Source organism: Ricinus communis, chromosome 4 (genome assembly GCF_019578655.1).
Source record: "Ricinus communis isolate WT05 ecotype wild-type chromosome 4, ASM1957865v1, whole genome shotgun sequence".
In the NCBI taxonomy this organism is placed as follows: domain Eukaryota; kingdom Viridiplantae; phylum Streptophyta; class Magnoliopsida; order Malpighiales; family Euphorbiaceae; genus Ricinus; species Ricinus communis.
Window position 1 is genome coordinate 14,394,497 of NC_063259.1, and position 22,639 is coordinate 14,417,135.

The 22,639-nt window shown below is 33.2% G+C and overlaps 2 protein-coding genes across 5 annotated transcripts; one reads left to right on the forward strand and one right to left on the reverse strand.

Annotated features, from left to right (window-relative positions):
* The first annotated feature begins 1,249 nt into the window (after positions 1 to 1,249).
* On the forward strand, positions 1,250 to 3,299 carry LOC107262128 (peroxidase 7). The gene is made up of 3 exons (XM_015725960.3): positions 1,250 to 2,156; positions 2,273 to 2,615; positions 2,723 to 3,299. The coding sequence occupies exons 1-3, from the start codon at positions 1,296 to 1,298 to the stop codon at positions 3,133 to 3,135; spliced, it is 1,617 nt and encodes a 538-aa protein (XP_015581446.2). The 5' UTR covers positions 1,250 to 1,295; the 3' UTR covers positions 3,136 to 3,299.
* An 8,799-nt stretch (positions 3,300 to 12,098) lies between these two features.
* LOC8268045 (DDB1- and CUL4-associated factor 4) lies at positions 12,099 to 22,618 on the reverse strand. 4 transcript variants are annotated; one of them, XM_048373294.1, is made up of 12 exons: positions 22,248 to 22,616; positions 21,234 to 21,377; positions 20,594 to 20,724; positions 19,322 to 19,555; positions 18,488 to 18,681; positions 17,931 to 18,031; positions 16,175 to 16,318; positions 15,019 to 15,050; positions 14,851 to 14,908; positions 12,873 to 12,993; positions 12,687 to 12,797; positions 12,099 to 12,478 (listed from the first exon to the last, which is right to left on the reverse strand). In XM_048373294.1, the coding sequence occupies exons 1-12, from the start codon at positions 22,377 to 22,379 to the stop codon at positions 12,369 to 12,371; spliced, it is 1,512 nt and encodes a 503-aa protein (XP_048229251.1). In that variant the 5' UTR covers positions 22,380 to 22,616; the 3' UTR covers positions 12,099 to 12,368. The 4 variants fall into 4 exon arrangements, 3 of the variants coding, with proteins under 3 accessions (XP_048229251.1, XP_015581441.2, XP_015581442.2); XM_015725955.3 differs by having other exon boundaries at positions 14,995 to 15,050; positions 22,248 to 22,615; XM_015725956.3 differs by having other exon boundaries at positions 14,995 to 15,050; positions 18,506 to 18,681; positions 22,248 to 22,614.
* Between the last annotated feature and the right edge of the window lie 21 nt (positions 22,619 to 22,639).

Consider the following 22,639-nt stretch of genomic DNA (forward strand, 5'->3'; position numbering starts at 1 on the left):
AGCTGGGTCAACTGGGTCATAATGGAATTGCAGTGGCAGATACCATTAAAGGGTTCTCAATTGGGTTATTATAGGATTGCAGTTGCAGACTTTGCTCAGAATAAAGTGATCTATCTATTACTTTCCCATTCTGTAAAGAGAAAGTTTTTTTCTTTTTTTTTTTTTTAATATATATATTAAAATGATAACCGTAACAATAAAATTTTAGACAGATTCACGTTATCACATTGTCTGTAAATAAAAATAATTATATAGTAATATATGATATTATCTATTAGTTATTGTATTTATATTAATTAATTTTTAATTATGAATGATTAATTGTAATAAATAAATTAACCAATACAAATGTAATACATAATAAATAATACTATATGTCAATATTTAAATTAATTTATTTATAAATTTGTAATAAATTAAATCTATCTAATAATTTATCAATTCGAAGCTAGACTCGTAGAAATTTTATTCGAACTCATTTAAAGAGAATTTTTAATAAATGAAAAGTTCAAGACAAAACTTTGACTTATTAAACGAGTGAACTGACTCATGAGATAGTTCGTAACATATATTATTAACAATTTAGTAATTAATATATATTTCAAAATTTTTACTATATTATAATGAATAAATATCTTTTTAAACTTATTAAAATAAAATTATAATTTTTTTATGTAAATATATTATAATTTTTGAAATTAATATTTAATTTATAATAAATTAATAAAATTTTAATCTATAATTTATATTTATTAAGTTGGTTTAGGCTTAATAAACACGTGTAAACCCGTCAGCCATAAAAAAGACTCGGCTTAATAATAAACAATTAAAATCTAAACTAGCTAAATTTAGTTTGATTTGGTTAAATTTTAAAAAATATTTATATTTTAATTAGTTAAAATATTAATATCGAACACATATCGCATCTTAAATTTTTTTTAAATAATTATATCAGTGATAAATAATGTGCGTTTTTAGGTTGGATTACAACCTTAATTAAAATAAGAGAAGAAATAAGCAAAGAAATTATAATGGAAGTCAATCATTATCATTTTCATTTCACTGATACACCAATAAAAAAACCATATTCAAAATTCTAAAATCTACATGCTGGCATGTCATCCAATTTTTGAAGGGAATGCGTCTCACGTAGTTCTCTACCTAATTAATCAAATAAAACATGTTTCTCTCAGTATACAGCTCTGTCCATTTCCCATATAAATCAATGCTCGAACATACTCCTGTTAATCCACTCTGAATTTCTGTGTCTCTTTTCAGCTTGCTCAACTAACGCCATGAATTCCCTCGTTTCTTTGTTTCTTCTCCTCTTAGCTTTTCAATTAATTTCAGCTTCACAGTATTATCCTGAAACTTCTTCACAAAAGGAAGAGTATCCTGGAAATTATACGGAACAAGGAGAAAAGCAGCCTGAGAATTACTCTGAGCAGAAAGAAGAGCAGACTGGAAATTATTCTGAGCAAAAACAAGAGCTGCCTGGAAATTATTCTGAGCAAAACGAAGAGCGCCCTGAAAATTATTCAAAGAAAAACAAGGTGCACCTTGGAACTGATTCAGATAAAAAAGATCAGTCTGGAAATTATTCTGAGCAAAAAGGAGAGCACCCTGGAAATTATTCTAAACAAAAAGAAGAAGAGCAGTCTGAAAATTACTCGGAACAAAAAGACGATCAGCCAGGAAATTATCCTGAACAGAAAGAAGAAGAGCAGCCCGAAAATTACTCAAAACAAAAAGAAGATCAGCCAGGAAACTATTCTGAACAAAAAGAAGCGGAGCAACTCAAAAATTATTCAGAACAGAAACAATATCAGACAGGAAATTATCCTGAACAAAAAGAAGAAGAGCAGCCCGAAAATTATTCAGAACAAAAAGAAGATAAGCCAGGAAACTATTCTGCACAAAAAGAAGAAGAATATGATGGAAATTACAGTAAGGAAAAGGACAGACCTTCCCTCACCATTCCCACTTTGCTTGATAACTTGCCTTCAGCGGATGATTTGCTATCTTTTGTTCACTATCATCAAAGCTGTCCACAAGCTGAATCCATCATTAACAGAAAAGTTAATGAATGGTTTAAGAAAGACTATAGCCTTGCTGCTAGTCTCCTCAGGTTGCACTTCCATGATTGTGCTGTCAGGGTAAGATACCCAGAGATTTTTATGTTCTTTTTGCCTTTCTTTATTATTAACAAAAGAAACCCAACACGGATCATTGGCATGGATTTTCAGTGTTAACTCCATTTATTGATGTATAGGGCTGCGACGCTTCCATTCTTTTGGACCATGAGGGAAGTGAGAGAAGAGCAGAAGAGAGCAAGAGCCTTAGAGGGTTTGAAGTGATTGATGACATAAAAGCAGAGATCGAGAAAGAATGCCCAGAAACAGTCTCTTGTGCTGACATTCTTACAGCAGCCTCCAGAGATGCTACTGTTCTTCTTGGTGGTCCGTACTGGGCGGTGCCCTATGGAAGGAAAGATGGCAAACTTTCTGTTGACAAGGAAGTTGAATTAGTGCCAATGGGACTTGAAAACATTACCAGTCTCATTGAATTCTACCAATCTAATGGCCTCAATATCCTGGATTTGGTCGTTCTTTCAGGTGAACCCACTACCTCACCTATCAGTATATATGGAATATGCAAACCAAGCTAAAAGATTATTAGATATATCAGATGAATTACTTATTCTTAATGGTCTCCTTTTCAGGTGCACATACAATTGGCAGGGCCACATGTGGTTCAATTCAACAAAGGCTCTACAACTTTGAAGGAACAGGCAAACCAGACCCATCACTTGATACTCAATATTTGAACTTTTTGACAAGGAAATGCAGATGGGCATCTGAGTATGTTGATCTAGATGGTACAACTCCAACCACCTTTGATAACGAGTACTATAAGAATCTTCAGAAGAATATGGGACTCTTATCTTCAGATCAATTACTCTTCTCTGATCCAAGAACTGCCCCTCTTGTTAATACATTTGCTTCTGCACCTCAAGTTTTCTATCACCAGTTTGGTGTTTCCATGGCAAAGCTTGGCAACATTCTTGTCCCTTCTCTTCTAGATGATGGCGAAATTCGAACTGTTTGCAGCTCTGTTAACTCTGATCATTACTAGCTTCAGATTTTTGTTTGATCTAATGGTTATATTAATTGGGTCCATTTTGTTGTATGATTTTCCAATGTCTTGGTGATTTCTTTTCCCCTTTATTCTTTTACTTGGTAATTCATAAAAGTGAGGATGTTTGTTCAACAATCTGCTGCCACTTCAAAGTTGTTCTGATATATGAAAATCATTTTTTAGTTCATTTGTTTTTGGTTTAATAATTTAATAATATTCCGATTTATAGATCCTTTAGATCTCTTAATTTCTTAATTTATAATGTTTCACATTCTAATGCCATCACAATAATATAATCAATTATTTATTTATTTTTTTAATTACTAATAAGAGATATTCAATTTAAATTTTTGAAAATTAAGCCATATTAAACCTCCCAATGCAATCAATCAATTATTTCTTTTAATATAAAATAAGGTGAAATTTTATGATTAAGATCCTTTGGTGTTATAGATAACACGTTATAATCTTAACCATTAAATTCAAATTTAATAATTGAGATTTTATTATTCAATAAACAACCATTTACTACATAAAATTTAAATTATTTTTTTGATAAAATTCAACCATTTCATTGGGATTTAACAGTAAAAATCATAAAACAAGATAGATCATAACCAACAACATGAAAATGAGAGAGATTCAAAGTATCTCACGATATAATTGGATAATTTATTACTAACCTTATATATTATTTATATTTCTCCTTTTAACAGGACTAGTAATAAAAATTTAATAAGCTAATAATTTCTTATTTTAGAATTACGGGTTCTATCCTAATTATAAATATTATATTTGATATTTATATTTCTCAATAGTTACATAATAAATTATAGTTAGTTCTAATTATTTAATTTTATTGAGTAGCTATATTTGTAGTGTCGAGCGGAGATTATTTCATTTTCTAACTAAATGTGGCAGAGATAACGGCGGCGGTGTCGATTACATTTCTTTCTTCGATTCCATTCCCTCATCAACTGCTTTCCAAAACGCATCAGCTTGTTTGTCGTCCTCATCATACTTCAAATTTTTTATTCTCATATAATCCTTCTCATTTCTGTCAAACTCACCACCTTTCCACCAACCACGAGCCATCCCCGTCGCGGTGGCACCATTAGCTGCTCCAATAGCAACTGCAGAACGATCAGGAAAGTCAGAAGCAGCTCTAGCCAAACCCATAATCTTGTAATTATCCTTAGGGATAAAAAGAAAAAAAGAACTACCGTGTGATTTAATAAATTAGTACCAAACATTTAGCGCCCTTTATTAGCTCTGATGCAGTTTCATATTCTTACAATTTCATACCTTGTGGTTGTTCTTATTAATATTTTCATACTCTATATTTTATTTCATTTGTCTCTTACATATCTCAATCAACTTATAGAATTAGTATCTATAACATAAACCATCAATAATAAATACTTTTATAATAATATTACATAGTTATATATCTGAAAATTAACAAATATACTTAAAATATATTCAAAAATTATCTTTTAATTTAACTGTAAATTATATAAATATATGTTTTTATAATTTATTTCAAGCCCAAACAATTAGTTAGCTGTATTAAAATTGTCTTTAATTAATTTGAAAAATACCTTGTAAAATATTTATCATATTAATTTAATTTAGTATTAAAGTATAAAAAAGTAATACACAAGGTATAAAGTGTTATAAAAAAAAACCATAAGATACGTAATTGCAAAATACGAAACCACATTAAAACTAATAAACAACATTAGCATGTTTGACAGTAATTTACGAACGGAGTAAACTATAGAGTAGTATTTTGTCACAAAATAAATCATAAATCTATTTTTGTAAATGAGTAAAACTACAAGGTAGTTTTTTTTGCAATTACCCCTTATCCTTATCCATGACCTAAACCTGCAACATAATTAGGCGGGGGCATAGAATTAAGGAACTCAAGAAGGGGTTTTAGCAGCGATGGAGTTTAGGTATTGCCATGAAAGGGGGTGTAAAGTAGAGTAATTGATAGGACAGTGGACACGATTCAAAATTATTTGCATGTTTGAAGTTAGAATAAGAAATAAATGATGAATTTAAAAAGAATTGATGAAAAATTAGGATCTGGGTTTGGGATTGAATGTGTTGTTTGAGGAGAGTAATTCAGATCATGGAGCAATCGGGTTCGTTCAAATTAGAGAATTGGTAACCAATTTGCTGACTCAAATTTAGTCAATATGTGCCATGTCGTAAAAATTCAAATAATCTCGCCAGATAATATATTTATTAAGAAACTAAAAGCAATAGTTTGATTTTTTAATTATTGAAATAATTAGATATTTTTGTTAAAAACGTGAAAAGTTAGATTTAATATGGTAATTAAGTTTTTGTCTTTTGTTTTACTTTATTAAATTGAAATAAAATGCTCTTTATTTTCTCTATAATTAATATTTAATCAAATAATAATAGTTTATTATACATGAAATAATTTTATGCTTGAGAATCTTCCTTTAAGAGCATGCTAAGAAAACTAATTACCTTTTTAGCTTTTTCTATCTACTACGCTGATAGATGATTAATTCTTTATCTACATACTACACTGATAGATGATTAATGTATATTCATTAATTTAAATAATTAAATATATGTCAAATCTAAAATATAAAATACCTGTCACTTTTGTATTCATTGCTGTATATAAGAATTATCCGGGAAAGAATTCATTGTGTTTGGCTCCAAGAAGGAATTCCAAGCTCCGCACCTCGGCTGAGCCATGGTGGTGGCAAGATGTATCCCTCTCATGCACCAGTCTCTGTTCCCAATGAGACTATAACTTTGATTGGTAGCCAAGGCTCTCTCATTGTTCCAATGGTAAAAAAATATAAGAAAAACCTGTGTGTGTCTTCCAGATGTAGAACAGAACACGTTGTTAATTTATATACATAACTTTGTATATTTTCACCGCCATAAGATTAGGACATTTGATAAAGCCATCCACATATATATCTCACTCACATATATATTCCTAAAGCACTATGCAACCACCATTTGCTTTCCTTTTTTATCTTTCTTTCTTTTCTTTTCTTTTTCTGTTCTCTCTCTCTCTCTCTCTCATTTGAATTCTTATTCTCATAACATATACCCTACAAGGTATCTTCAATATAACCACAGCCTATTCCTTTCCTTTGTTACATCTTCAGAAAAAGAAAAGAGAAAATATATTCTCCATGCTTGTTCCTTCACTTGGCGCCTATACATTTATATATATATACAATACATGTTAAAGGAGGATTTTCTTATTTGGATGCTTCATTCTTAATTTTTGCATGGCTAGTAGTAGTTGTAGTAACAGCAGCAGCAGCAGCAGTAGTGGTAGTGTAACATCTCCTCATATCACTTCTTTCACCATCTTCTTCTTCTTCTTCTTCTTCTTCTTCTTTCTGTTATTCACTGTTCACACTGCCATGGGTACCAGAGAGATGGAAGAAACACTCTCACTTGCTGCCACTAGCAGAGATGGAAGAAACAGCATGCAGTTTTCCACAAGAAGATTTGGTGCACCCAATGTAAACGCCATTTCAAAGGCTAAAAAGGATAAACATTTCTATGTTCCTCCTCAATATAGAGGAAGGTTTAGAGGTCATAGATCTCCACTGCCATGGCAAGAAAGGATCTTCAATGCAGGTGCACATGAAGTACCCAGTGGTCCAAATCCTATTTCTAATAGGTGAAAACAAAAATCCCATACCCAGGTCACCCTCCTTATCCATGTTTTTGGTTTGTGTTTCTTTTTTCTTCTTCTTTTTTTCTTCTTAATTTGGGGGCTATAAATATGTATACAGATAATTAGCTATTTATTTACATATATATATATATAGAGAGAGAGAGGTCTTGGTGTTGTTATTACTGTTATAGCAATGTGGGATGAGATCACTACAGTTCATTCTTATTATTATTGTTTCTTTTCCAAACAGAACCTATCCTTCCAATCATTTAACCATGAGGATGTATATGATAATGATATCTTGGAGAATGTCTTTTCTTGATGTTGAATATGGTCATTATTATGCCACATTTCCTTCTTTATCTGCTTCTTTTAATAATTCTTGTAAATTATCCTTATTCACCATGTTTTATTTTGTTCTTGATTAAGCTGCTTGTGTTAATTGGCATCTAATTAGAATTAAGCTTAATTCTTTCATATGGCATTGTCCAAGTTCCTTCCAAATTGCTTGTATAATATAACAAAATCAATACAAATGCATGTGGGAATTAATCAGTTTTTGGTTTTGGAAGAAGCTAAAATTAATATTCTAGCAACCATATTTCACACTCTTTAAATTGTTGAACATTGTATTTTCTTTTGATAATCAGAGATTTATTTTCTTAATAATTAGAAGGGGAAAACTTACAAAATGGGAAAGCTACCCAAGCCAATAGGCTTATCCAAATACACCCAAAAGAATTGTTGTAAATTGTTCAATTTTCTGCTTCTTTTAGATGTTTCAATCGTAGAAGGCTAGTGTAAATCTTGAGATAGTGCTATCCAAAGAATTTGAATGTCAAAAATGCTACCCTAACTTCTGCAAGTTGAAAGAAAGAAACAAATAAGGGTTTAAAGGATTTAAATGGGAAAAAATAAATAAATAAATTATCTAACTTGAGATAACGGAAGAATTTGACAATTACATCCATAAATCTAACACTCGAATTTTGAGTTAAATTTTCATCACCTTATTTGCCATACAAAAGAAAAAAGAAACTTATGAGCTAAGCAAAAGAGGTAGTTGTCATTTCAGAGGTGATTTATACTGTTAATGTACACTAAAAAAGGGGGGGAGAAACATAATGATTAGAAAAAAATGGATGTGGGTTTTGGGAAACAAGTTGAAGGAGATGACTGAAAATGCAATAATGAAAAAAAAAAAGAGAAAAAAAGAAAAAAAAAAGAAAGAAAGAAAGCCCAAAAATTACCATTGTTTTGCGTGTAAAGTCATACGGACCTGGCATCCAAAGCTGCAGGGAAGGGTCCCTTTTTCACTTGTTCAAGTATTTTCCAAAAACACCCCTTCTTCACTTCTTGTTACCTTCTTCTTCTTCTTCTTCTTCTTCCTGTGACTGTCTCTTTTCTTTTGTGGTAAAACTTTAAAAAGGCCTTATCTGCCTTCTAGACTTGTTTTTTTTACCTTCTTGTTTGTATTCTTAAGTTGTTTGTTTATGACTGCAGCATCTACTTTCAGTTGTTTCTTCTGTTGGCTTCCTCCTGTTTGTATGTTTTTAAATATCAACTTCAAATTTTGAGAAAGATTGAGATTTACCCTCTATTTTACTTCCTTTTTTCATGACAATGAATGGATGTGTACCTTGTTATTGGTCAGTAAAAATTTGTACTACCACAACCAATATAAAGGTAAGTTTGCCAAAAAAAAAAAACAAAAAAAAAACAATCTCATGAAAAATATATAAAATATAAGTTGAACAAAAGAAATAAAAGTTTAGATATTTAATAAAATAAAACTGAAAAGTTCAAGCACTCAGTAATGGATTTTATCAAATTTGTAAAAAAGATCTTATAAGTTAGTGATTTCCCTTTATTTCTTATGCTTGCACCTACAAATGCCTAATTACCCATCAAGATTGGCTGATTCAAAAACCATGTTTCATTTCAATTATTGTAGCCAGCAGAGCCAGAAATTGAATCCTAAAGGGGTCAAAACTAGTTTTTTCTTTTCCCTCATTATATATAGAACTATGTAAAAGAAGATAACATATATATATATATAATTTTTATATAAACCCAAGACTTTTAAGGGGTCAAAACTAATATTATTAAGAAATTATTTTTAAAAATTAAAATTCTTGAAAGTTAAAGGGTGATGGCCACCCTCAGTAGTAATCAATTGGGTACTGAGAAATGGGGTTGAAGAGAAATCAGCCTTTAAAAAAGGTATGCAAACTGAAGAAGCTTTTGCATTTACAATTGAAGTTCCTATCAAATTCAACTATTATACAGCAGCCCAAAAGAGGAAAAAAAGAAAAGAGAAAAAAAAGAAAAGAAAAGTTGATGCATTATGTCTTTATCATTCAGTTGATGTCCCTTAGATTTTAATCAATCAAGCTATCCTATATATGCTACATGTTAAAGTGACAAGATACATATAATGTATGCAGTTTTCCATAAAAGAAATTAAAAAAAATAAAAATAAAAATAAAAGAGAGAGATTATATTCCTTCACTTTCCACCATTGTTTAAACTTTCCTAAAAGCATGTTTATTAAGTCAAGGCAGAGACTCCTAGATTTTGTTAATATCTGTCTTTTGCATAATCTTCTCTGATCCTTTTGATCTCCCCCTCCAAACAGTTCTCACAAGTCTACCAGAGCTGGTAAGATGGCTTGCTTTTGGGCAATCAAAGAATTATGCTGTCTCCACTTTTGATTTTCAGGAGTTTAATCACTTTAAGCAACTTTTGTAACAATGACTCAAACCATAAATCTATGTACCTGCCTGCTTATTCCTAAACTCACTGCAAGATCAGCACTAGTTCTTACTTATATTAGGTGTATCCACTGTAACATATAAGAAAATTACATGTATATAAATATTATATCATTTAAAATTAATAAATATATATTTAAATATTTATCGGTTTGATATATAAATAGATACCAACATTTAGAATAGCTAAAAAGAAAAAAAGAAAAATGAGGATTTGTCTTCTTTACATAAAAGTGATTGAAGTATTTCTTGTAGCTTTTCTTTACTAAAAGTGATGAGCTGTGACATTGCTCTATTTTTGCATGTATAAGAGAAAGCAAAACAAACACTTTTGGTATTACCCAAGAATAAATAACACTTTTTGGAGGGTAAGTTGAACATATAATAAACACATGGCATTCATGCTCAGTATCTAAACCATACCCCAAACCCCACCCCCATCCCCCAAGATAGTTTTTTTTTCTTTTGGAAAAGAAAGTGCCTACCCTGTAAAATGGCCTTCAGCCTTGAGGAGATGTGGCATGAAATCTGTGTTCAAAGAGACCATTTATTCATACCGGGAGAGACTAAAGGGCACAACCATACATATCATAGAAATCACATTTGGAAATGCTCGACAATTAGCTACAACTGTAGGTGATGTAGCAAGGTTAATTATAAAAGAGGAAATTACCTTCTTGGGAGGTCTATTCAATACCCAAAAACTTCTCGGGAGGGATCGGACATGTCAGGAATACATTAAATTTGGGATAATCAGCTCACTCCGAGCCAATTAAAAAAATATATATATATATATTAAATATACCATTTAGTATTTATTTCAACTCTTATCCACCTAATATGGCATATAATACTTTAACAAAATCACCCCTTTAACTTCAACACATTTAATAAATATATTATATACTACATTAGGGTAGGTTAGCAAGAGTCGGAATACATAAAAAAAATAGATTATGTAGCATTACTCGTTAAAGAAAAAAATAAAAATAAAAATAAAAATGGATAAAACCCCTAAACTATAAGACAAGTAAGCCTCTCCAGACCATATAAATGCACGGCGAGCTTGAAAAGCAGAACTGCAGGGATGAAGTGAAAAGTGTTTCTTACGATTACGCCCAACTAGACCTGTTCATGGGCCTGGGTACCCGCCCAGCTCGCCCAGGCCCGCACTCTTCAGGCCGGGCTTGGATAACAATTTTTGTGTACAAGCCCGGCCCGATCCGAACCCATAAAAAGCCCGAACTTTTCGGGCCAGGCTTGGGATTTACATAAAAACCCAAGTCTGGCTTGGCCCAGCCCGATGCTTAGTTTAATTAGGAAAAAAAAATATCATACTTAGCATTTAAACTTGTAACCTTCAACTTATAATTAAGTGCTACGTGCCACTTAACTACCTATTATTTTTATCTATAATTTTATTGTTATTAATAATATATTTAAATAAAATTAAACTCAAGCCCGACCCGAACCCGCCCAGATCCGACCCGTATTTACAGGTTTAACAATTGGTCGAGCCGAGCCGAGCTTTTTAAAAAAAATTCAGGCTCGGGCTTGGACTGAGAGATATTAAAAAATTCTCGGGCTTAGACGGGCTCAGGCTTGTTCAAAATAAAATCAAATCCGATCAGGCCCGGCCCATGAACAGGTCTATGCCCAACAACCCACTTGAGCAAATGAAACTATTTTAGTAAAATTTAACTGTTTCAATTCTCGTGCAATTTGTTAGTTATTTAGACAAAAATGAACATGTTTACTTAATAAACTCGGCCAATAAAACATCCTATTTTGTTTTTCTTAGTATTCAAATGAAGTTTTATGAATATGAAACTTTAGTATTTTCCTAGCACCAAATCAAGCACACAAGTTTCCAACAAATTTGTCACCCATCAGCACCAGCACAAAGGGCAGGATGCAATTGTCTAAAATCTTCCTACTAAAAATAAAACTGTTATTTGCTTCACCACTCTTCGAAACTTCTCACCCAACCCACATAGAACAGGAAAGAAAATATGAATTTTTTTAACAAAACCACACCGACGCCGCAATAATTTTACTCTTACATCCTTGCCATTCACATATGCATATACTACCATTGTCAACAAAGTTCAAGTGAACTATGTATGCTGTTGAATTCCAAGGACTGAAATGTAATGAAACTTTAAATTTTTGTACTCCAAGGAGTGTAGTGCAGAAAAATATTCTACTACAGCTCGAAAACTAAAAATCTGTTGCTACTATCATATCATAAAAACAAACCACAAGCTTTTAAACAGCAGTAACATAAACACTAATTGTCCTGAACCTTAAGGAGATTCTAGTGAAACATTATATTTCTTTAGATGCAACTACTTATGACTATGAAGTATGAAATATAAAACCAGCAAATATTCAGCATATAATGGTAAATGTATAAACTCTACCTGAACATGCATATAAAATTTAAATTATGAGGCCAGAAAATTCATCATGACATGATTTGCTCAGAGATCTAAAATCCCTTTAATAGCATAATTCGATTAATCACCACTTCAATTAAGCATTACACCATGGCTTAAACCAATACTTCAAAACAAAACAAAACAAGAGTTGGATAAGCTTCCAAGACAAATACATTGCTACTACGTAACAGCATATATTAACAAAATTGACATGCCTGCACATTTCCCTAAAAGTTCTTGTATTTGCAGAGAGGTCTAAAGCCAATCTTACTGTTCTCTTCTGACCGACAAATGCCATTTAAGAACAACTGACAATCATGATCAATGCATGTAAAATAGTCCCTCCTGTGATCCACACCAGGTTCCCCAATTATTCAGCCCAGATAGGCAGTCTTCATGGCTTTTATTTTCATCTGGTATTCTCATACATCCTGCAGAGAAATTCAATATTAAAACCTTAAAAAAATGCAACTTAGAATTGCATCAAACCCCTCCAAGGGCACTGAGTGCGAGCCCCCCCCCCCCCCCCCCCCCCCCCCCCGCCTCCCTGTGGCTCTGGTCCCACCTTTTTCTACTCCCATTTCATTTTTTTAATATCAAATTTAATAACAGTAAGGATAAGATGCATAGTGGGCGTACTCTCTGGTCTCTGCCAGCACACAGTTGAGAGAACTGCATCAGAAAACTTTTCCTCAAAAAGCAGTTCACCTGACTTTATGCTCCAAAGGCGAAACTTGCAGTCTTCTCCACCTAAAGAAAATGCCAAACAAGGTTTAACTTTGAATTCTATCACAATAATAAAAGATAAATTGAAATGATATAAACCTGCCATAAGAAATCTTTCAGATTGATCAACTTCAAGCTGTAAACGAGTATGGGAGTTCACATGTCCTTCATAAGATTGTATAGCGCCTCTCTTAGACATGCGATGATCATAAAGCCTAATCTGCAATTGTAGAGAAATGGAATTACAGGAGAATTTGCTTCACTTTCTTCCTCGAACATATTATTTGATTAGCAGAATTTAGAACTCAGAAAACAAAATTAAATACCATCAAATCAACCATGAGATCTACTGGAACTTATTTTCTTGTATTATTATTGTTATAGTCATTTGACAGTTCCCATATAGTTGGCTTGTCACTCCAATTCAAACCAAAACTTGAATTTAATTTGTAAGCTTATGAATAAAGACTTGAATTGGCACAAAGGGATAAGATATTTGACTGCTTATCTCTCCCCCATAACACAGTTTGGAGACTAGTGTATTTTCCTTACAATACCTGGCCCTTGTACAGCCTCTAGAATAAGACATTTGACTGCTCATCATCCCTTCAAGAACATACACACACCAAGGTATACTGCCAAAACTCTTGAAACAAAAATAAAAACTTCAAGAAATAGTCATCCTGTTCAAGCTATATAAGTCAGGATACTGTAAAGATCAGAGATACCACAAAAGCGAGAAAAGGCAATAGACAGTGAAATGTCTCCTCTCCAACAAGTCATCTGAAAACAACAGTCATCAGATTGTATCAACAAAGTCGTGAGGTTTTCATTGGTCATATCAACTCAACTTTTGCTTCCTATCAGTTTTTTTGTAGGCATACCTAATTCTATAATCACCTTATGCCAAGGAATATCTAGCTCTACGTAAAACTATTGTAACTACTTGCAAGAAGAATCTCTTAAAACGCCAAACTTTTAAGACCTAAACCCTTTCAGACTTGGGCCTCCATTTCTTCTCACTACACCTTCCTGGAAAAAGAAATTTCCTATGCAAACAAACAAGAACGAGAGAAGTACCACCAAATCATAAAAAATAAGCAACAAACAACAAAAACACTGAGGATTTGTTAACCATAGGATCCCAGAACGGTAGACAGATTCATTACCCACTCAAGGAACCACTAGATAAGTTAACGACCATTTTTAGATAACACATCTTTTTAATGAGTAGGCCAGGCAATATAAAACTAGGTATACAATTACTCTTAATTAATTTCGTTTAACATCAACAATTCTCCACATCAATTATTAAAACATACCCACTTTAGTTCAAAGATTCAAGAGATGAACTTGTCATGCGTTAGTCCAAAAGATAATGCTTGACTAACACTCTTTACTACATCGCAGAGGCACGGGCTCACACTTATATAGCATCACAATGATTGTAATGACCTTTCCAATCAGAGTGCTATTAAGTTTCCAAATTCTAACTAACAAAAATAGGTGGCAATTAATGCACTACATTAAGTTCTTGAAATGTCATTAAAATAGATGGAATGGCAGACTCTGTAGAGAACTTATTTATTTGAATGTACTCCACACACTTGTGAGCAAGCATGCTTTGAGGATGTATTACAATTAGGCTCCAATAAACATAATGATGCATCTAGCAATTGTGATACAAAATTTGATAAGCAGACAAGTTTCTAAGTTTGGCCCTCAGACTTCTGACATAAATTCCAGGTAATGCAATACCTAGACTTCATTTTAGACAATCAAGCCTTCCAACCATCATTTATATTTAATAAAGTCCATCAATTGTTCACATAGTCAAATTATGCTAACATGGAATTTTGCAGTTTGGCGACATGGTCAAATGGATCCGTTAACAGAAAGTATATATCTCAATTAAGTGGAGGCTTACAAATCTGGCATATTGTGGATTTGATCTGAATACAAATATGTTTATAGATACTGGTCTAACATTGTGATTATGAATGTCTCTTAAAAAACTGCCGTTGTGGATGCTTTTGTTGGAACCATATGAAAACTAAAATGAAGAAAAAAAACTTACAGATCCATCCATGGAGCTGGATAGGAAGTACTGGTCATATGACTGCAGTGATACCAAACTAAAAGTTCAAAACAAGAATATATTATAAGATTCAAAAGCAAACTTTTAAAGTAGAAAATAACAGACATTTCGAAAGCCACTGACCAGCATATAGATGAAGGCATATACCAGGTACAAGAAGGATCTATGTATCCACTGAGCTGCAAACCATCACATTAAGGTTAGTTGCCATATTTCCACCAGAAATACCAGTTCCACACAGGTGGTCAGGTGGTCAAGTTGCACTCATCATATATGAATAGGGATATTGCATTAAAAAAAAAAAAAAATGGAAATCACCACACTGAAGAAAAAAGAACAAAGTAAAAATCCGTGACGGCTTTATTAAATTACAAAACAATTCAATTTCTGTGAAGTCTAAATTCTGCTCTGCAAAGTCTAAAGAGTCTGCATAAGTTACACCTTGATGAAATATGGAAACACAAAATGAAACCATCGGATGGGGATTAAGGCTTCAAGGAAGGGAGCATAGTATACATGCATGATGTTATACAATGAAAAAAAATTCCTTATGAAATGAAATAAATTTATTTTGTCATGCTTTATTTAACACTGCAGCAATCAATGAATGATCTCTAAAATTGGGACCAAAACCCAGAATGTCATTTCTTCGCAAGTTTTATGCACCAATGATCATGAATTTCCTACTTTTCAGTTCTTCCTTTCTCACAAGCTAATATAAAAGGTTAACCAGCTTTCCTACACAGTTTATTTATCATTCCACGATTTAGATTATATCATAAATATTCTTTTTCCACTATTTAGTCAATGATTTGGAGATTGAGCATATCCAACCAGATATCTTCATTAGATCAGCAAAGAGAGAGAGAGAGAGAGAGAATGTGATTTTTTTGGCAGTGATAATCCTCAGAAACGGCCATTTCAGTAGTGCCTTTCAATATGAAACCATGCGCATTCTATTTGAAACTCTTTGCTCAGATTTATACCAGAATGAAATGATCCTCAGAAGTCATCATACTAAATTTAAATTCTAAAAACAATTATATGCACCATTAAATTGCTACTTTTTACTTTCTTTGGAAAGAAGTAACTTAAGATCTAATTAATCCCACCCCAGTCACTTACCACTTACAGTTTTATTACATTCTTAGTTGTCCTTCAAGGTTTCAAAGCCCATTTACTTATGCATACATTCACTTCTTGATATATGTAAGATTTTCTTGAATATGTTAATTTTTGGAACTTCAAATCAGCATCATATTTGATCACTACGCAATTTAGTACTTAAAAGGAAATGCAATACCTTAAACCACTGTTTACTAGAATTTTGACGAGATCTTCCCAGCAGTGAATAAGGTATTCTATGTCTAATTTCTCTAGCAGACCCTTCCCGAACATCAACCGTCACAATTGCTCCATTTCTTAATCCACACAGAACAACATTACCCTGTAGCAAGGACAAAAAACACTATCACTTCAAAAAAATTATAAAGCAAATAGTTGGCTCAACAGAACAAAAAAAGAAAACGACTTATCCAAATTTCATGGGAACTGTTATGTTATTAGCACTGGCAAACACCTTCAGGATCTGGCCATCAAAAAGTGTACCAATCATGCCATAAAAGCTGGTCCAGATTGTCATATCATATTTGACTGGAATTTCATGCACTATTGTGTGTTCGATGGCAATAGGAAGCGGCAGGGAAGGTTGTGCTGTTTTCACTCCCATGTTTTTAGAGAATCTGGGTAAAGAGCAAGGTTTTGGAACAGGAAGTAAACGAGGGCATGTTTCGCTGAGTTTATAAAAAATTATATTATTCTTGAATACTATATGTATATATGTTAAAAATCCAAATTTTATTCTCAAATACTTGGGAAAAGAAAGTAATAACATTCAACTGCACATTTGTTTGGCTCAAAGTTTTAATGTAAAAGTAAATATTTAGAGTCAGGACAGGACTGGGGAAGGGCCAGGTGATAGTGGTGGCCGTGCAGGGACTCACCATCAAGTTCAACATGGGGCATGATTTCCCTGCAAAGTTGGACAACATTTTCATCTCTAACTATGGACAGTTGCAGACACAGCCACTCCCTTCACACACAAGTTTGAGTTCATTCACGAGCATGTCTCTAGGTGTGGGTGTTGTGTGCATGCTTGTTTATATATATATATATATATATATATATATAGAGAGAGAGAGAGAGAGACGGAGAGAGGACTAGGGAGCCATTGTTACTCTACTAGGCAATTATTGGTCAAATCTTATGTGATACTAAAGGGAGAAGTTGAAGCTATAGGTCCTTCAAGGTTTGAACAATTTTAAATGAAGCAGACATTGAAGACTCAATCAACCCTGCAGCCCTGTGTTCGGCCCAAAACTCTTATCAGTTAATCAACTGATGGTGCCCAGAGAATGAAAAGAGATTTAGATTGAGTAAATCTCAATATTTTATGCTTTTAAAAATGAATCCCATAGGAATCGTGCAAGCTGCAGTTGTCTTCCAAAGAGTATTTGCAATGAAGAAAATGACTCCTTGCACATCCTTTAAGGAATGAATGAATAACAAGAAAAAAAAATAACGGATTCATAAACCAGAAAGCCTAAAGACACAAATTCTAGAAAAACCACAAAAACTAGCAAGTGGCTATTGCCGATTTTAGAGTAAGAATAAGACTTTGCTCGTACTTAGTCTATCAAGTGGGTAAAATGAAAAAGGAAATGTAAGCCGCAAGATGACCACAGAACAGCCCTAGTAGCATCTCAGAGGTCCAAGTCCAAACTAAACTTCAAAAACTACGAATTTCTCCCCAGCATTTGAGTATGTTAAATCAATTACCCACAAACACATGAGTTTGACAGTCTCAACAGGCTTACTACATGGTGGCAATTTGCTCTTATTCCTTGATGTATCATGCCATTACACTTCTTATGTCCTCTCAAAGCACAAACAATGTACCATTTAAACTTCATACGTATCATTAAGATACAAATATAAAAAAAGTCAACCCTTAAAGAGACATACGATAAAGTTGAGACATATGATGATCTGAATATTACCGACTGATCAAGCTGTTGGGCTAAAACATCACTCTTACTTCTAAGTACCCATGTTGCTGTTCCTGTTTCCAAATTGACCAAAGCAGCTCCAAGGTCGGTTCCTAACAACCAGAAAAAGAAAATGAATATGTTATTATCTAAATTATAACAGACATTAAAGCCAACTGATGGACGAGTTACATGTTCATTATTGACATTATCTTCAATGACCTTTGTGCTGGTTCCTTCTGAAGGAACCAATCATTTGCTTCCACTTTGTAACATATGTTATTTAACAAGTTGAAGTAAAAAATAAAATTAAGCGATCTCCTGTTAGGCTAATAGTTCAAGTGCTCAAAAATGGGTTTAAGGCAGTCACTTCTTAATTCAGTTGGCAAGAATGATATATATTAAAAAAAGAAAAGGAACAGCACCAAAATCTGAAAGAAAATGGAGCAAAGCAAATCTAATGCCATGCAGGCCTCTAAGTAAAGTTATTAGGTGAAATTGGACCAGAGGTGCTAATTCCAGAATAATTGATTGCAACACAAAAAATAGTACAATGAAAAAGATATAACTGAAGAAAAAGTACATGCCAATCACCGCTTGACTTGCATTGCGGTTATAATCTGCAGTCCAAATGGTGCAATTGAAAGAAGTAACCACATGCATCCCTTGTCTTATAGAAGTACTTGAATAGAGATCTAAAGGTTCTAGAATATTAAGAATACAAACAGATCCACCAAATGTCTCAGACCCAAGAGTAGTTATTCTGTTTGCTCAAATTAAGGAATACAGATACAGGAATACTTTTTCTGGTAACATCGCTAATGAAATTGTACTACTATGGTAAGTAAGAAAAGTAAAAAGGACCCAGAGCATACAGCAAGTGCTAAGATTACTCTAATATGCAAATCACAGAAGTCTAACGAATTAAGTAGATACCAAAAGAAGCGAAACCAAAAGGGCATCTTGTGGTAGGACTACAAAGAAAACTTCTTGTCTAAAGACTAGAATTTGATAAAAGACCATCTCAATTCTCTACAATCCAACGAAAGTAGGCAGGCCCTTCATAAGTGAATGATATATCCACTAAAAGCAGCATACAGCAGGCAATGCTTAAAAGCAGACCATATCTATATAGAATCCAGTCCAAATTGCATAATCACAACACAACAGTTAGAATTTGAGAACTGCTTCTGAGAACATGTGATTAAATATGGCTAAACAAGTTCAATTGCAAGAACATTTATAAGGACTTAATAACAAAAAAATAATAAATCACAGCTGGTAGAAAGCTACGTAGGAAATAGCAATTCTCCAACTGCGCCACAATGGAAACTAAAAGAATAGTTATATGTAGAGTAGAAGAGCAGTGTACAAAAAGAAAATCTAAAATCAGAATAGGATACAAGCCATGCTGGATGCTAAAACCATCACCAACAGCATATGGAGAGTGCTTTCCAGAAAGATTTATACAAGATATATTTGAACGCATATGTAGTGAAGCTCCTATAGGCCGCCAAATACGTTCAGGAGTTTTGCTACACTCTGCTTTGGTTTCTTCAATCACAGGCCCCACACGATCTGGAATAAATTGTAGCCCATTATGAAATTGTTGTCCACTTTTTCCAACTTCGAAAAGACTGCAAAAGCACCAAACTTTAAAAGAAAGTGCTGCTAAAGTACACCTTATAAATAGTATATAATTTTCAAGCATACAAAAACTACAATGAGGTACAGCTAAAAAATTAATGATGCATGAACTAATTTGCAGGACTAGAAGGGAACATCAAATTTCGTTCATGAAGCATATGACAATAAGAAAAAACAAAAACACGGCAGTAGTTAGTTCCCGTAGAAATAAACAGAAGTGAATACTGATGATGAGAAATGGCGGCAAGAGGATTCATTAGTCTATTGAGGGAAAAGAAAACACCAATAGAAGACATGCACAAGTAAGGGTGAGCATTTAGTCGTTTGGTTCAAAACTGAGCCGAACCAAACTGAGAAAATCAAATATCCAAATTTTCCCTAAATTCCAAACCGAACCAAGCCAAAATGAGGGGCCAACCGAACGGATAGAACTAATTCAGTTTGTTAGGTATTTCATTCTTTTTAAAGATTAATTATTATTATTTCTAAGTTATTTAAAGTAATTGTTTCAATAATAGGATCATATTTACTTACATGGCAATGTTTTCTTTTATTTTTAAATTCATCAATTAAAATATGCATATACTAAGAAAATTTTATAAATAAGTACAAGATTTCAGTTCGATTTGGTTAAACCAAAATTATTTTGCTCAAAACCAAACCAAACCAAAATTATTTTGGTTCGGAAAATTTTAAACTAAACCATTTTGTCTGCTCCAATTCTGCTCACCCCTAGAAGCAAGCACCACTAGGCAAAGAGGCCATAAACACTTGTCCCACAACCTCCAAATATGGAGCATGAGAAGAGACCACAAGCTACAAGGCCATATTTTGATAATGTCCCACATTAGACGAAGACAATGATCAATGAAGACAATCAAATGACACCTTAAATGCACCTACAGACTTAGCCTGGTGGTGAATGCAACTTTCAACTTGATCAAGAACCCGGTTCAAGTACCCTCTCCGGCCCTCCCCCCATATTTTATGTTAAAGATAAGTATATTAGATTATAACTTTAATTATACCTTAAGGACCCATCTGTGCCCCCTGTAACTAAAACATCAACCTCAGTTTGACCCTCAGGTGTTTGTAAATGTATATGCATCTGGTCCAAAGCACCATCAGCCATCTTTTCAGTCCCCTGATATTTCCATACCTGCAAGAAGATCTGATTGATTAAAAAGAGACATAAAAGAGAAGTTCACTCCATTATTCATGGAAAAACCTAACAGAAACCACCAAGGACTTAAATCAAGCTTGGCAAGGTAAAATTAATATTATTTCTAATGACAGCGGTTATTAACCAAAGGGATAATAGACTCTGAGACACAGTTGAATGTGCCTGTCCACACTAAAGATGGCATTAAGAATTTGCAGACATTTCTGGAGGTATACTGGAAAATCATAGTTGCATTCCCTTGACTTATCTCCTTCTGAAAACTTAATTGAATTAAGAAACAAAGATTACTATTTACTACCAGCTTTAAAAGAAGAAACATTAAGTTGATAGATTCAGTCACTACCAACTTTACAAGAAGCAGTGCTTTAAAATTATAAATCCAGTCGTTTATGGATTAAACTATGAGAATTATGTGCCGCTAAGAGAAATAAAACCAATTAAAGAATTGCATTGAAAAATTATAAGCTCGTATGTCATCAACATACCATTGGTTGGGATGCTTGTTTCTTTAGGACTTCCTCCATGAAGTTACATTTCCCTTTATTGAAATCAATTATGTTACCATTCAATTCCCGACCTTGAAGCAGCTTAGAGGTTCTTACTCTAGTTCTGCCACAAAAGTTGATTCCCTGCAAGGAAATGAATCCAAATGAGAGCAAGAATTCTTATAACAGATGACCAATGAACTGCACGAAAAGCAGGGGGGAAAGGGCTAGTACAAATTGAAAATATAACCATTTGTATCAACATAGATAGAGATAAACACAGAAATAATATTGAATTGATGGGAGCACTAGTATGTGTTTATATAAAGATGATAACATGAAATCAATGTGACAGACTAGGTTGATTAGTAAAATAACTAGTGTGGCACCCAAGCAACCAGGATATAGATCATATGTCCGATTAAAAAAATTAGTAATAGCAGCAATCAATCTGTAGAAACTGATAGATCAAAAGTACTACAGCTAGCCAGAGCTTATATGAAGTTTCAACATAAAGTGAAGTATTATTTAAAACAATAAACTCACAAAGGCAATCTCAATTGCCCTTTTCTTTCAAATATAACACCAATCTCAATCACTGTACCATCAGCTCATTCACCCCAGCTTTTGGGGTGCGACCACTCATACAAGCAAAAACTTTTACTTCTACAATGACAATAAACAAATGAAATACATCATTATAGTTATATTAATCCTTCAGCCCAAATGCTATGTTAAAAACTGAAGCCCAAAAAAAAAAAAAAATATCTACTCTCTCATAAAACATTGAATCCTGGCATCAGCAAACATATCTAAAAGCCAAAAAAAAAAAGAATACTTTTAAATGGTGGGCGTGCAATTCCATAGTCTAACAAATTTCATAAACTAAATAACAACTACTAAATTCTGAGAAAAAAAAAAAAATCGAAGTACCAAATTTTTGAAATCAAAAGTACAAAACACAATCAAAAAAATAGAGACGGCCCATTTAGGGAAAATATAGTAAAAACTGACCTGGGTAGGCTTTGAAGATGGTTTTTGAGCATTGTTTTTGGAAGAAGAAGAAGAAGAACCAGGAATTGGGCCTTTGAGAGGGAAGTATCTGTTCTTCTCCGCATCATAATAAAAACCCGCAAGTTCCTTCATATTTCTTCTTTCCGGAGTTTGATTATTTGATTGATAACTAAAAATTCATCAGAACTGAACAATGGCACTTGTATTTGTAAAAGAGTCACAGAGCTGATTAATTAGCTAAAGTATATCAAAGAAGAGCCGGCGTTTTTTAAAGGGTTAACGTCAGTCGTCAGTCGTCAGTCGGCGGTCAGTTCAACTTCTGCTCTTCAACTTATGACAAACGCCCACTTACGAGTTTGGGATGTTTTGCTAATACACCCTTAAACTTTTGA